Source organism: Mustela nivalis, assembly GCF_964662115.1.
Source record: "Mustela nivalis genome assembly, chromosome: 7".
Classification (NCBI taxonomy): domain Eukaryota; kingdom Metazoa; phylum Chordata; class Mammalia; order Carnivora; family Mustelidae; genus Mustela; species Mustela nivalis.
In genome coordinates, this window is record NC_139026.1 from 100,532,346 (window position 1) to 100,546,034 (window position 13,689).

The 13,689-nt window shown below is 39.7% G+C and overlaps 1 protein-coding gene across 6 annotated transcripts in view; it reads left to right on the top strand.

Annotated features, from left to right (window-relative positions):
* The first annotated feature begins 2,956 nt into the window (after positions 1-2,956).
* MON2 (MON2 homolog, regulator of endosome-to-Golgi trafficking) overlaps positions 2,957-13,689 on the top strand; it is a 111,053-nt gene continuing 100,320 nt past the window's right edge. For 3 of the 6 annotated variants that reach the window (XM_082742509.1, XM_082742504.1, XM_082742506.1), the window contains exon 1: positions 3,014-3,557. Coding sequence is in view for 4 of the 6 variants with exons in the window: in XM_082742504.1 (XP_082598630.1) it covers positions 3,447-3,557 (111 nt within the window). In the remaining 2 variants the exon portion in view is untranslated. Of the gene's footprint in view, positions 3,558-13,689 lie in introns of all 6 variants that reach the window. The other 3 variants (XM_082742511.1, XM_082742507.1, XM_082742505.1) reach the window with 2 other exon arrangements.

A 13,689-nucleotide genomic window follows, 5' to 3' on the forward strand; every position in this document is an offset into this window, starting at 1 on the left:
CATTATTTATATAAAATAGATTTTCTAAAAGATTTGGAACAAAGGCTCAGGAAAACACCTGGGTTTCTTAGTTTTCAACTAGAATGTTAAAACATGTTGATAATTAAGTCTATTAAGAATTTAAGGGCGCCTGGGTGGCTCAGTGGGTTAAGCCACTGCCTTCGGCTCAGGTCATGATCTCAGGGTCCTGGGATCGAGTCCCACATCGGGCTCTCTGCTCAGCAGGGGGCCTGCTTCCCTCTCTCTCTCTCTGCCTGCCTCTCCATCTACTTGTGATTTCTCTCTGTCAAATAAATAAATAAAATCTTTAAAAAAAAAAAAAAAAAAAAAGAATTTAATAAAAGAAGGTGCTTGGGTGGCTCAGTGGGTTGGGCCTCTGCCTTCGGCTCAGGTCATGATCCCAGGGTCCTGGGACTGAGCACCCCCCCAATCAGGCTCTCTGCTCAGCAGGAAGCCTGCTTCCCTTCCTTTCACTCTGCCTGCCTCCCTGCCTACTTGTTATCTCTGTCTGCCAAATAAACAAAATCTTTTAAAAAAAATAGAATAAATTTACAGAATATGAGTTATAAGTAATTGCTATACCTTAAGGAAATTTTGGGTTTTCAAATCACTGTAAGTATTATTTTTATTTATTTATTTAAACTTTTATTTTTATTTATTAGACAGAGAGAGAGAGAGATCACAAGTAGGCAGAGAGGCAGGCAGAGAAAGAGGAAAGCAGGCTCCCCGCTGAGCAGAGAGCCCCATGCGGGGCTCGATCTCAGGACCCTGAGATCATGACCCGAGCTGAAGGCAGAAGCTTAACCCACTGAGCCACTTACAGGCGCCCCTGTAAGTATTATTTTTAATTAATGAATTCTAATTGCATTCCCTCAACTTATATAACAGGGATGAAAAGGACTCTAAAAAAGACAATTTTGAGTCACTCCTTCCAGAGTTACTAATAATAAGAAAATTAAATTGCAAAAGAAAAATTGGCCACATAGGGAAAGGCACTGGGTGGAAGCTTGATGGTAGATTATGAGCCAGTTATTAGAGGATCATTTTTTCCTTTGAGGTGGGTGGGGGAGGGAATAATTGGGTGACAGGCATTAAGGAGGGCACTGACATAAGGAGCACTGGGTGTAATATGCAAATGATAAATCACTAAATTTTACCCCTGAAATTAATAATACAGTATATGTTAACTGAATTTAAATAATTTAAAAAGAGTATCCTTTTTAAAAGCTCTCTAAGACCTCAAGAATAATGTCTGCCACATAGTCTACCTAAACTTCTTTTTTTCTAAATTCACAGCTTGTAATACATAAAACTTACACTATAGGATTGGATACTATGCAGTCATCAAAAGAAATGAAATCTTGCCATTTGCGACAACATGGATGGAACTAGAGGGTATTATGCTTAGCGAAATAAGTCAATCAGAGAAAGACAATTATATGATTTCCCTGATATGAGGAAGTTGAGATGCAATGTGGGGGGCTTGGGAGGCAGGAAAAGAATAAATGAAACAAGATAGGATCGGGAGGGAGACAAACCATAAAAGACTCTTAATCTCACAAAACAAACTGAGGGTTGCGGGGGGTGGGTACGGAGAGGGTGGTGGGGTTTTGGGCCTTGGGGAAGGTATGTGCTATGGTGAGTGCTATGAATTGTGTAAACCTGGCGATTCACAGACCTGTATCCCTGGGGCTAATAATACATTATATGTTAATAAAATTAAAACATTAAAAAAAAAACACAGAAACTTATACTATAAGAGCTGTCAAACTTCCCAAAGTTGTGTGTAGACACAAATGATCCAAACTACTGTTCTGAGAGCTCATTAACGTCCCTCCACCAAGGTAACATGCTCTCCATGTTTCCATCTTTACTTCTTGTCAGATGGAAAAAATAAATTAGTTTACAAAGTATTTGTGGTGCAAGGTCTTATTTCACAGCCAAACCTTGTTGCCCACTGACACTCTCAACAGTCCATTGTCCTCCATACTGCAAAGATGTCATCAGCTCAGTTGTCTGAAGGTGCTTATTTCATCTCCTATCTTTACCCTGGTTCAGGCTTTCCCTCTACCTTTCTCTGCTTCCTACTCAGTAGTTGCAAGATGTCTTGGGCAAATAGTGGCTCAGATCTTCGGAGAAGCACAGATGATTTTTCTGTTTACTCTGGCTTTATAGACAATTGCTTCCTAATGAAGGCTTTTATATCGGTGTCTTATTTGAGCATTAAAACTGTTTTTAGCAGGGTATTCATTAATTCCATTATTTATCATCTGCCATGTGCCAAGCACTGTTCTAAGTGCTGGAGATACTGCAGGGAACAAAACAGAGGTTTAAAAAAAAAAAAAAAAATCCAGTGCTTCTGAAACTCATTTTAGCTGAGACTAGCGGTAAAAGGGGCGGGGCAGATCGCACAGCACCTGGCAGGTCAAGGAAGGAATTCTGACTTTTACTTTGGGCGAAACGGAAAGACAGTGGATGGTTTGAAACAAAGGGTAGTTTAATCTTCCATTTTACAAATTAGGGAAATAAATAACTATAGCACAGTAAGTGCACCCGTATGTTCCGTACAACTCTGTGAAGGAACTGCAATTCAGGTACTAAGGAGGGACAAAAATTAACAGGAGGTGGGCACTGACATGGGGCCATTAGCCCAGGGATTCGAGGGGCCAGAAACGAAGAGGGACAAAACGGATGAAGATTAAGCCAAAAGGAAGCAAACGGCTTACACCGAAATACAATTTAACTCAAACACACGGCAAGAGATAGGCCAAGAGATACGTGGCTCCGTTCAGAGAGCAGTCACCCTAAAAAAAGCAAATTTAGACGAGGTAAGTAAGCACTGGCCCAAGTGTGTGCGGGTGGGGCGGAGGACGGGGGTGGGGAATGAGGGAAATGGCTCCTCCCGGAACCTGGCGGGTCCCAAACGTGACCACGCCCCCGGCCCCGCCCCTCCTGCGGCTCACCTCCCCAGTTGGCCGCGGCGGGGGCGGTGGCCGTGGTGCCCGGAAGTGCGGCTGACGTGTCCCGGCCGCGCTCGGAATTGTGGGCGACTCGGGTAATGGCGTCGGCGAGTCTGGAGGGCTTGGGGAGCAATCGCTGAAGCTTTTTGCCAGGTTGGCTGGTGACGAACTGTGGCCGGACCCCGCGGCAGCGGGAGGGACCTGCCCGCCTTGTGGGCTCCTCGGTCAGAGCCGGCGGAGCCTAGCGGGGCGGGGCATCTGCGGGGGCGCCTCGGATAGGAGCCGTGAGAGTTGCGAGGAGGTTGCGGGAGGCGCTCGGGTACGCTCCGGGGTTCGCAGCCCAGGCCTGGCCGAGCCCAGGAGGCGGGCTGCGGAAGGGCCAGAGAGGCCAGAGAGGCCAGGAGGGATCTGCCTGGCGCCCCCAGGGGCTGACAGGGCTGGAGTTCGTTTGCGCCGCTCGTATACTGGATTGGAGTTTGGAGGATCATGTCCGGCACCAACAGCCCCGAGGCGGTGAAGAAGCTGCTGGAGAATATGCAGAGCGATTTACGGGCCTTGTCCCTGGAATGCAAGAAGAAATTCCCACCTGTCAAAGAGGTAAGCTTTGGACGGCGTTGGGAGAAGGCACGGTAAGCATGTCCGGTCCTATTAGACCCAGCCCTTCACTCCCAAACTCCTGTCCTGTCTAATTTTCACTTGGTCCTCACCTTTCCAGATTTACGAGTCAGTGGCTTGCACCACAAGCGCGTTATAATTTATAGTTTCCTTTGAAGACGACTGGGGTGCTTTGATTTTCTCTACTGCTGTCCTCAGCGTTTAGAAATGAACTTCGGGGAGTGAGCCGATTCAGCTAATGTACCTTACCCTCGCCTTTTCTGGCCTTTTTCAAACTTGAAACTAGCCAGGCCAGAATTAAAAACTTAGTTTGTTGCTTCTAAAAACTGTTACCCATCGTTGTGGTAAAAAATCTCCGCTCCTCACGTTTAAGTATGTATCACTCAATGGGAGGTAGTTTTCCTTCTTGTCGTGTGTTACGCAGCCTAACTCAGTGTCAGTACTATCAAGAATTAGTAAATTGTGCAGTCACCTAGCTTATGACAAATATTGAAGGCCCACAATAATCATGTTAAGTCTTGTTATCAGCTGTAATGGGACGTTTGGGTTTAAATTCAATACACTCTTCATCTTTCTTTCGTGGGTGAATAGGGTTAAAGGGTGGATTTATTAGATTATGAGGGTAAGATTTTCAGAGCAAAAAGCTTATTATTAAAAACAGGCTTCAACTAATAATGTATATAAAATGTATATAAATTGTCCAAATATTTCTAACTTGAAAATTTTAATTTAATCACTATTGACATTTTTCTTAAGATGTCATTTTATTTCTCTTAAGCTTTTTAAAATCACCTCTCATTTTCCTTTCTCTTACCTGACATAAGGTATTTCAATGATATTTTTGTAAGGGCAATTTTCTTTTTGTTAAAGACTTTATTTATTTGAGAGAGAGAAAGAGAGAGAGAGAATAAGAGAGCACATGAGAAAGGTCAGCTGGAGAAGGAGACTCCCTGCTGAGCAGGGAGCCTTATGTGGGACTTGATCCTGGGACTCCAGGATCATGACCTGAGCTGAAGGCAGTCGCTTAACCAACTGAGCCACCCAGGTGCCCCAAGGGCAATTATTATTATTCCTATTTAATGTAGTTTAGTATATCCACAATTTCATTTACTATTTAGGATTCACCAAAAGTTCACTAAGGAATTTTGGAATGTTTTCATGTTAATTTAAATGTTTTCCTTTTATTATTATAACAATTTTATAATTAAAACTTATCCAGTAAAGTTTGGATTTTAGGCTTCCAAGGAACCTTAACTTTTCTGTAAGTGCTTTTGGTCTCATCAGTCTTCAACAAACTCCATCTAGTATTTCTTTAATAAAGTAAGCAAATATTACCCAATAGTGGAAACCTGATGTGCCACTTTTGGAAAGATGATTATCATAATATGTTTTATTTCAGATACTCAATAGCTTGTGATACAGATTTTCATTATTTTCTCTGTATCCTCTTCTGTTGAAAGTTATACTAAGTAATTTTATTTTATTTATTTTATTTAAAAAATTTATACTAAGTAATTTTAAAGAATTAAGCAGTTTTAAAGAATTTTAAAGAATCAGGCTGTTCTAATTGTAAGAGAAATGCTCATTATTGAAATGTCAAATCCATTTTGTAATTTTAACAATTTATAGAACTGACTGTTCCCAGCTCTTAAAATTTATATAGAGACTGAGATTTCTCTATATTACACATAAAGGCCTTTGTGGGCTTGCTTGAAAATTTAATTGCCATTTATTACATTATTTCTTTAGGAAAATGCATTCAGAATTCCAAACAGGTAACTTACAGAATTCTAGAACTCAGTCTATCTAATCTAGGAACTTTCATTAAAGCTCATTAGTTTTTTCACTTGAACGTGGGCCAAAGAGATACTTAGTGATTGCACCTACTCTTTGAGGTAATGGCAAAAATAATTCTTGGTGTGATAATCTCTGATACATAATTTCGTATATAGTACCTACTCCATAAGAATCCTTTGAATGTTAGAACTTTGACTCCTTAACCAATGGTACTTCTAATATACTTAGGGTCCCACTTTAGGAATTGGAAAATGACCATTACTGTGTCAAGTTTAAAACAAGAATGAAGTAGTTAATCTTGAAAATGATGATTCTTTAGGAGGGACCCTTGATTTTCAAGAAATATTTTGGTTGCATTAAATTTTTCCTGGAAATTAATAGCAGTGCCAAGTTTTGGCTTTTGTACCAGGAACTGGTACATTTTTGTTTTATTTATTTTGGGGATGGGGAGAGGATGGTGCTTAGTAGACCTTAAGGCAAAGCCTTTCTCACTATAAGAAGCTTTACTAGTTAACGCTGTCCCAATATCTTCGCAATTATTACTGAAAAATACTTACTCTGAACTACTATAAGGGTACTAAACAACTCCGTGCAGTACAGAGGTGATTGCACATGTGCTTTGGAAGGGATGCCTCCTTCCCCACTACCTTTTAAACAAGGTAGAATGAAGTGATAGCGTCTATATTTAATCTTTATTTTAAATTTCTAGTAATTTTTTTTTTTTTATCATGGTGCTTACAGAAGAAAAGAGTATTGGTAAATGATAGCGCCTTATTTATTTATTTATTTTTAAAAGATTTTATTTATTTATTTGTCAGAGAGAGAGAGCACACAAGCAGGGGGAGCGGCAGGCAGAGGGAGAAGCAGGCTTCCCATCGAGCAAGGAACCCAATGCAGGACTCAGTCCCAGGACCCGAGGATCATGACCTGAGGGATCATGAAGGCAGAGGCTTTACTGACTGAGCCACCCAGGCATCCCTTATTTATTGATATTTATTCTTTTTTTTTTTTTTTAAAGATTTTATTTATTTATTTGACAGAGAGAGATCACAGGTAGGTAGAGAGGCTGGCAGAGAGAGAGAGAGAGAGAGAGGGAAGCAGGCTCCCCACCGAGCAGAGAGCCCGATGTGGGACTCGATCCCAGGACCCTGAGATCATGACCTGAGCCGAAGGCAGCGGCTTAACCCACTGAGCCACCCAGGCGCCCCAATTGATATTTATTCTTATCTTTGGAATTTCCACATTGTTTTCTCCATCTTAGTTGTTTTCATGTATAAATCTATCCTTTGCCTATTACATTGTTTCAATAGTGGCTGTAATTTCATTGCCATTTTATAATAAAAGTAGTAATTCAATAATAACAGCAGTATATTCCTTCTCATATTCCTGCTTATTTTTCTTAGTCCATAAATACAAATTTTAGTGCTTCAGCTGTGTAACTTTTTTAGCACAAGTGTGCTAGCTAATTTGTTCTGGAATATTTGTATGAAAAATTATTCCTTTGCTTTAAAAATTACTTTAAAGCGTTGTAAAATCATTTCTGTATAATTGAAATTCAGTGCTTTCAGAGGTAGTAATCTCTGAAGCTTTCTGTTTATGTATTTAGTGAATAAAACATTTTGGCTGTTCTGTTTGCAGGCATTACTTTGGAAACAAATGAGGGGGATCTAAGATTGGAAGTACAATCAGAGAGAATTTGTAATTCTTGAGTTGAGCTTTAATAGGATGAGTAGAAGTTAGCCAATAGAAGAAGAGGAGGGAGTCATTCCAGGCAGAGGAAACAGCGTATGTTTATATTTCATGTCAAATAAATTTCATGCTGAAGGTAATTGGGAGCCATTAAAGCTTTTTAAGAGTGAGAATAATACGATAAATTTATAATTAGTAACTTTTTTTCCAAAGATTTAATTTATTTATTGAGAGAGACTGAGAGACAGCACAAGCAGGGGGAGTGGGATAAGCAGGCTCCCCACCGAGCAGGGACCCTGATGGCGGGGCTTGATCGCAGGACCCCGGGACATGACGTGAGCTGAAGGCAGATGCTTAACTGACTGAGCCACCCAGGTGCCCCTTAGTAACATTTTCCTGACAGTATTGGTGGAAAGAATTAGAGGGAACTGAGATTGAGGCAAAGAGAGCAAATTTAAAAAATGATTGCCTGCATGAAGGTAGCAGTAGAGGAAGACAGAAGGTAACTTGCATTGTGGTGAGCATGTGTAAAAGAGAGAGCATGGATTAAAGAGAGACTTAGCAGATAAAATTACCAGGGCATGGTGACCTCCTATATAATGCAGAGAGACAAATCTGTGATGCCTCCCAGGTTTTGGCTTGGAAACAAGATAGATCTCTAAGAGAAGGAACATAAGAGGAGTTGATTTTTTGGGTAAAGTGAGTAGTCCTAAATATAATAAGTTTAAGATTCATGTGTGACATCCAAGTGGAAATGACCAGTAGCAGTTCGAAAATGATCATTTGGTTCTTAAGGGGAAGGTCTAGAATTTCAGATTTAGAAGTATCAGTTTATACATGATAATAGAAACCATAGGAGTAGATAAAGTGGTTCTGGAAGAGTGTATAGAATTAGAATATCAGGCCCAAAGAAGGAACTTTAGGAAAAAAGAGCAATAAAGGGAAAGAGGTAGCTGGCCAGCTAAAGTTAAGGATAAAGTTAAGGACCTTGTAAAGCAAGGTCCCTGAGAAAGCTGGAGTTTCAAGGGCATAAGTGAATGAACTTGCTTTCAATCTGAGAAGGAACATATTTTCCTCAGACTGAGGAAGAGAAAAAGAAAAAAATGAATTTGAATGTGATAAATTTGAATGAGGGACATTGTGGAGAGATAGGAAGTTGTGGACAGTTTGGCCTATGACCTCTATTCTTGGTAAGGTAGGAAACAAGCTTACTGCTAGGAGTAATTAGTGATGAAAGGAGTGATGGGTAGAAAGTTTGAGGGGAGGGGTGCCTGGGTGGCTCAGTGGGTTTAAAGCCTCTGCCTTTGGCTCAGTGGCTCAGTGGGTTTAAAGCCTCTGCCTTTGGCTCAGGTCATGATCCCAAGGTCCTGGGATCAAGCCCCACATCGGTCTCTCTGCTCAGCAGGGAGCCTGCTTCCCTTCCTCTCTCTGCCTGCCTCTCTGCCTACTTGTGATCTATCTGTCAAATAAATAAATAAAATCTTTTTTAAAAAATCATATACAGGATCTGTGTGTTGAAAATTACAAAATGGTGATGAAAGAAATCAAAGAAAGTTTGAGGGGAGCAGTGGATCACTTTAGAGAAGTGGAGGAGAAATTGACTTGGGACACTTAAAAGTCTTGGCAGGAAAAGTGGTTGAAATGATGATAGATGTATGTATGTATGTATGTCTATGTTGTATTCCTAAATAAGGAAATCCAACAAAATTTTGGTTGATTGAAAGAAGATGGAAGGTTAAGGCACTAGCAGCAGCAATTTTTTTTTTTTAAAGATTTTATTTATTTATTTGACAGAGAGAGATCACAAGTAGGCAGAGAGGCAGGCAGAGAGAGAGAGAGGAGGAAGCAGGCTCCCTGCTGAGCAGAGAGCCCCATGCGGGACTCGATCCCAGGACCCTGAGATCATGACCTGAGCCGAAGGCAGTGGTTTAACCCACTGAGCCACCCAGGCGCCCCTAGCAGCAGCAATTTAATCAAAGACCAGTTGAGTTGTGGAGTGGGGGAGCTAGAAGGACAGGGATTGGGACAATAAGGGGATATGGATTTCAGATTGCCAAATTAGGCTGCCCGAGAGGATGATGAAGTCCTGGGAATGGGTGGTAGAAGAGGAAGGGAATGAAGATCATTTGAGTTGAGGTGGTCAGAATTAGGGTTTTGAATGGATTTTTTCTTTCCCTTTTATTTTTTTTTTTTATTTTTTTTTTTTAAAGATTTTATTTATTTATCAGAGAGAGAGGGGGAGAGAGCGAGCACAGGCAGACAGAATGGCAGGCAGAGGCAGAGGGAGAAGCAGGCTCCCTGCTGAGCAAGGAGCCCGATGTGGGACTCGATCCCAGGACGCTGGGATCATGACCTGAGCCGAAGGCAGCTGCTTAACCAACTGAGCCACCCAGGCGTCCCTTTCTTTCCCTTTTAATGAAGTGGAATCAATAAGGGTATAAATAGTAAAAAAAAAAAAAAAAAAAAAAAAAAGTGCAAGTAGTCTTCCCATGTCAGGTGCTTTGTTTTATCTTGTGTATTTGGGCTTGATAAGAGTTAGTTGTCAGGGATTTTTGCCTTAAAAAGCAAAAGTTCTTATAGTAGAGTTCCTCAGTGCCCAGTGTTTTTATGTATTAGTTTGGTGAGAGAGATGCCTTTTACTTACAATGTCAGGATTCTTTGTTTAACCAGCTGTATGAGGACTGAGGACCAAGTTGGTTGGCTCTTCTGGTAGGGAGAAGATCTCATTTTCAGCATCGTTTGACAGTTAAGAATGAGGGCTGGATAATGTTTGCATGCTTAAATGGGAGCTATTTTGGTTTAATATTTTATAATGTAGTTTTTTTTTTTTCTGTTGATGTTGGTTGAACAAATTTACTCATGACACAACCAATTGTGTTTTCTCAGAAATGTCATAGAGTAAGTTGGTGTTTTGTATATTGAAATAAATTTTCATAATTTATTCAAAAAAACGTACCAACCCCAGTCACATTAATATGAGAAGTATGTAAGGAGTTGGAAATTATTTTAGTCAAGACTTATTTTCCTGTATAATGCAATTTTAGATAATTGTGTTAGGGGAGTGGCCTTTGGCCTTTGTTTCTTTTCTTTTTCTCTTTTTTCCTTTGACTCTGCTCTTTCTATGACTTTATTCCATCGCTTCTTGGCCTTTTGGCTAAGATCAAGTGTAGTATCTATGACTTTATTCCAGAAGAGTTACCTTAGATTCCTAAGGTCTCATTAAATTCATTTTCTTCTGATTAATGGTTTAGATGTTAACTTCAAGAATAATGTAAGCAGAAATGTTTTCACTAGAACTTCTAGGAAAATTTTCTACATTATTGCAGTATTCTAAGAGCATTTTACAGTGAGAGTTCTTTAAACAGCTTTTGGTTAGTCTATAACATGTCTTATACATTTATGAAAGTCCATAAACAATGACATTTATTGTTAAAATATACAACATTTTTTTCACTAAGTGTTTTGATCATCATATTTTTACTTCTGTGAAGAAAATGAGAGCAAAGATCAGTGAAAACATCTTTTAGTCCAATGTATTGATTTCATCTTCTTATCACTGTGCTTTGGTGATACAGAAGAAATAAAAGACATTAGGACATACTTCAAAAATGGAATTTTCCCCATTTTTCTTTTATATAAGTAGAGCTTATTTTCAGTCATGTATAAAACATTGGGTTTTGCTATCACTGTTATAATTTAATAGGAATTTATTAGTGTCTTAAGTGTAAAGCATGGTGGGAAATAAGAAAATGAATGAGACTGCCTTTATCATTATGAAGTTAACTCAGTGTTGAGTAAAATATTGTTTTTTCATTAGTCTAGGGACCTTGCATCCATTGATTCTATTACAAGATGCTGTTTTAATTTTACAGATGAGGAAATTACGGTTTTTTCTTGGTTCAGTAACTTGCACACATTAGTAAAGCTAGAAGGTGGAAGAACTGGGATGTGAATCCCTGTGCATCTTTCTGAAACTCCTCTCCATTGTATCATACTGCAAAGTGCCTTTAAAACATACTCAACTTGTTCTTACCATTGTTCCCATTCCTCTGCCTTGCTTCATTATTTGTTACTATTCATCATTCTTTTCCATGTTGCAGTTCTTTCATTTTGAAGTTTGTATCACTTTACTTTCCTGTTTCTCCTGGCTCTTTCAGTATTCCTTCTCCCTTTGTTTATTTATAAGTGTATCCTAAATTTTATTTTCAGGCCTCTTCTCCATACTTATTCCTTAGCCCTGGCATCTTCTTAACTCCCCCTGCTGCTGGCCTTAACCCCAGTACCAATGACTCTGAAAAGGGCTGCACAGACTGCTCTCTTTCCTGAGCAGAGACCTGTGTTTCTAGCTGTTGGTGGAACACACCTACCAGAATATCTTTCCCACACTTGAAATAGGACTTCTTGAAATTGAACTTAACTTATCAAAAAACTTGCCCTTTCCCCTCCTTTCATTTGTTCTGTTGATGGCATTTATCACTGGTGCTTACCTTAGTCATGTTTGGCTATCTTTTCCCCCTCTGCTCTCTGTATTCATTGTCACATGTTCCTTCCTGCTCTGTAATTTCCAACATACCTCTTTTTCTTTCTGTTTTCTCAGCATATTATTTTAGTTCCAGGTTTCAAATGCCTGGTCTTTAGTATGCAATAATGACACAAAAGATAAACCATTCTACATGTAACCACTAGCTTAATATACTCAATATATGGCTCAGAAACACTCAGTGGCTGCTCTGTACGTAAAGGACCCCTTAGCATGGTATTTAAGACCCTCCTTGATTGTCCTAACCTTCCTATCTAGAAGTGTCATCACCTTCATATTCTCTTCATATTCCTTTATACTTCAGCTAAGATTTATTGCCTGCTATATATTCTTCAAATATGTGCTACTGCTTTCCTCTTTCATGTTTCTGAGGTTCCTTTTGCTGGCCCAGACTCACCTTCTCCTGTCTTAAAAAAAATAAATAAATAAATTCTGCCTTTCTGGATACCTGGTGGCTCAGTGGGTTAAGAATCTGCCTTTGGCTTGAGTCATGGTCCCAGGGTCCTGAGATCGAGTTACATGTCTGGCTTACTGCTCAACGGGAGGCTGCTTCTCCCTCTGCCTGCCACTTCCCCTGCTTGATCTTTCTCTCTCTGACAAATAAATAAAATCTTAAAAAAAAAAAAAAATCCTTGGGGCACCTGGGTGGCTCAGTGGGTTAAAGCCTTTACCTTCAGCTCAGGTCATGATCCCAGGGTCCTGGGATTGAGCCCTGAATCAGGCTGTCTGCTCAGCAGGGAGCCTGCTTCCCCCCCTCTCTCTGCCTGCTTGTGATCTCTGCCTGTCAAATAAATAAAATCTAAAAAAAAAGAAAAATCCTACCTTTCATTTAATCCCACTTTAAATGTTGCTTATCCATTTGTTGCATGAATGAATCAGCTTTACAGATAATTATCTTTTTTCTTTTGAAGATTTGTTTATTTGATGGGGTAGCTGGGTTGCTCAGTCATTGGGTATCGGCTTGGGTCATGATCCTGGGGGCCTGGGATTGAGCCCAGCATTAGGCTTTCTGCTCGGTGGGAAGTCTGCTTCTCCCTCTCCCACTCCCCCCGTGTGTGTTCTCTCTCTCGCTGTATCTCTGTCTGTCAAATAAATAAGTAAAATCTTAAAAAAAAAAAGATTGATTTATTTGAGAGAGAAGGGAGCATTTGTCTGCAAGGGGGAGGGGCGGTGGAGGGAGAGAGAGAGAGAGAGAGAAAATGAATCTCAAGCATACTTTGCACTGAGTATGGAGCCTGATGCAGGGCTTGATCCCACAGCCCTGAGGCATGATCCTGAGAAACACGACCTGAGCTGAAACGAAGAATTGGATGTCCAATCAGCTATGCCACCCAGGTGCCCTCAGATAATTTTCTAATTTTCTCATCCCTTCATTCATTTGTTCATGAAATAGTTTTTGAGTACCTGCTGTGTGCCATGTACTGGTAGTTGCTTGAGCAAAAACTGTTACAGCTCCTTCCCAGGGTTTTCAAGCTATTATGTTTCCCTCTGTTTTCTCAATTTTCATTTAAACTTATTTTAAAAGTTATTTCTTCATAACTCTTATATTTTACCTTCTGTTATAGCGATTTTAGGGTTTTTGTTTTTTCTCCAAATAGCTCCTTATGGGTAAATCTTGAATCTTGTTTATCTTTCTGTTCACCATAGTGCAAAGCATTTTTATATCTAGGAGGTACTAATTAGTTACTTGTTGGAGATTAAAATTTTTTTTAAAAGGAAAGAAAAGGGATACCATATATATAGGCATATCACATATATTGTCCTCTAGGGAATGTTCTAGATCTCCCTATTCCCAAGTGTAGACTTCACTTTAGGTCTTTTGATTTTACCTGACATCCAAAATCATAAGTCTTTAGGCAGCTTTATGCCTGCCTGATGTCTTATGAGTACATTTTTATTTTTATTTTATTTTATTTTTTATGAGTACATTTTAAAATCCAAGTTGCTGTTAACTTGAATTTCACATTACTTCTTTAGCTCTTTTTTTAATGCTATGTCCTATGGATCATTAATTTGGACCTTTGGTAAATTAGTTCTGATTTTGAGATCTGTTTTCATAGATGAAAGTTAAAAAAAAGTTCATTTTTT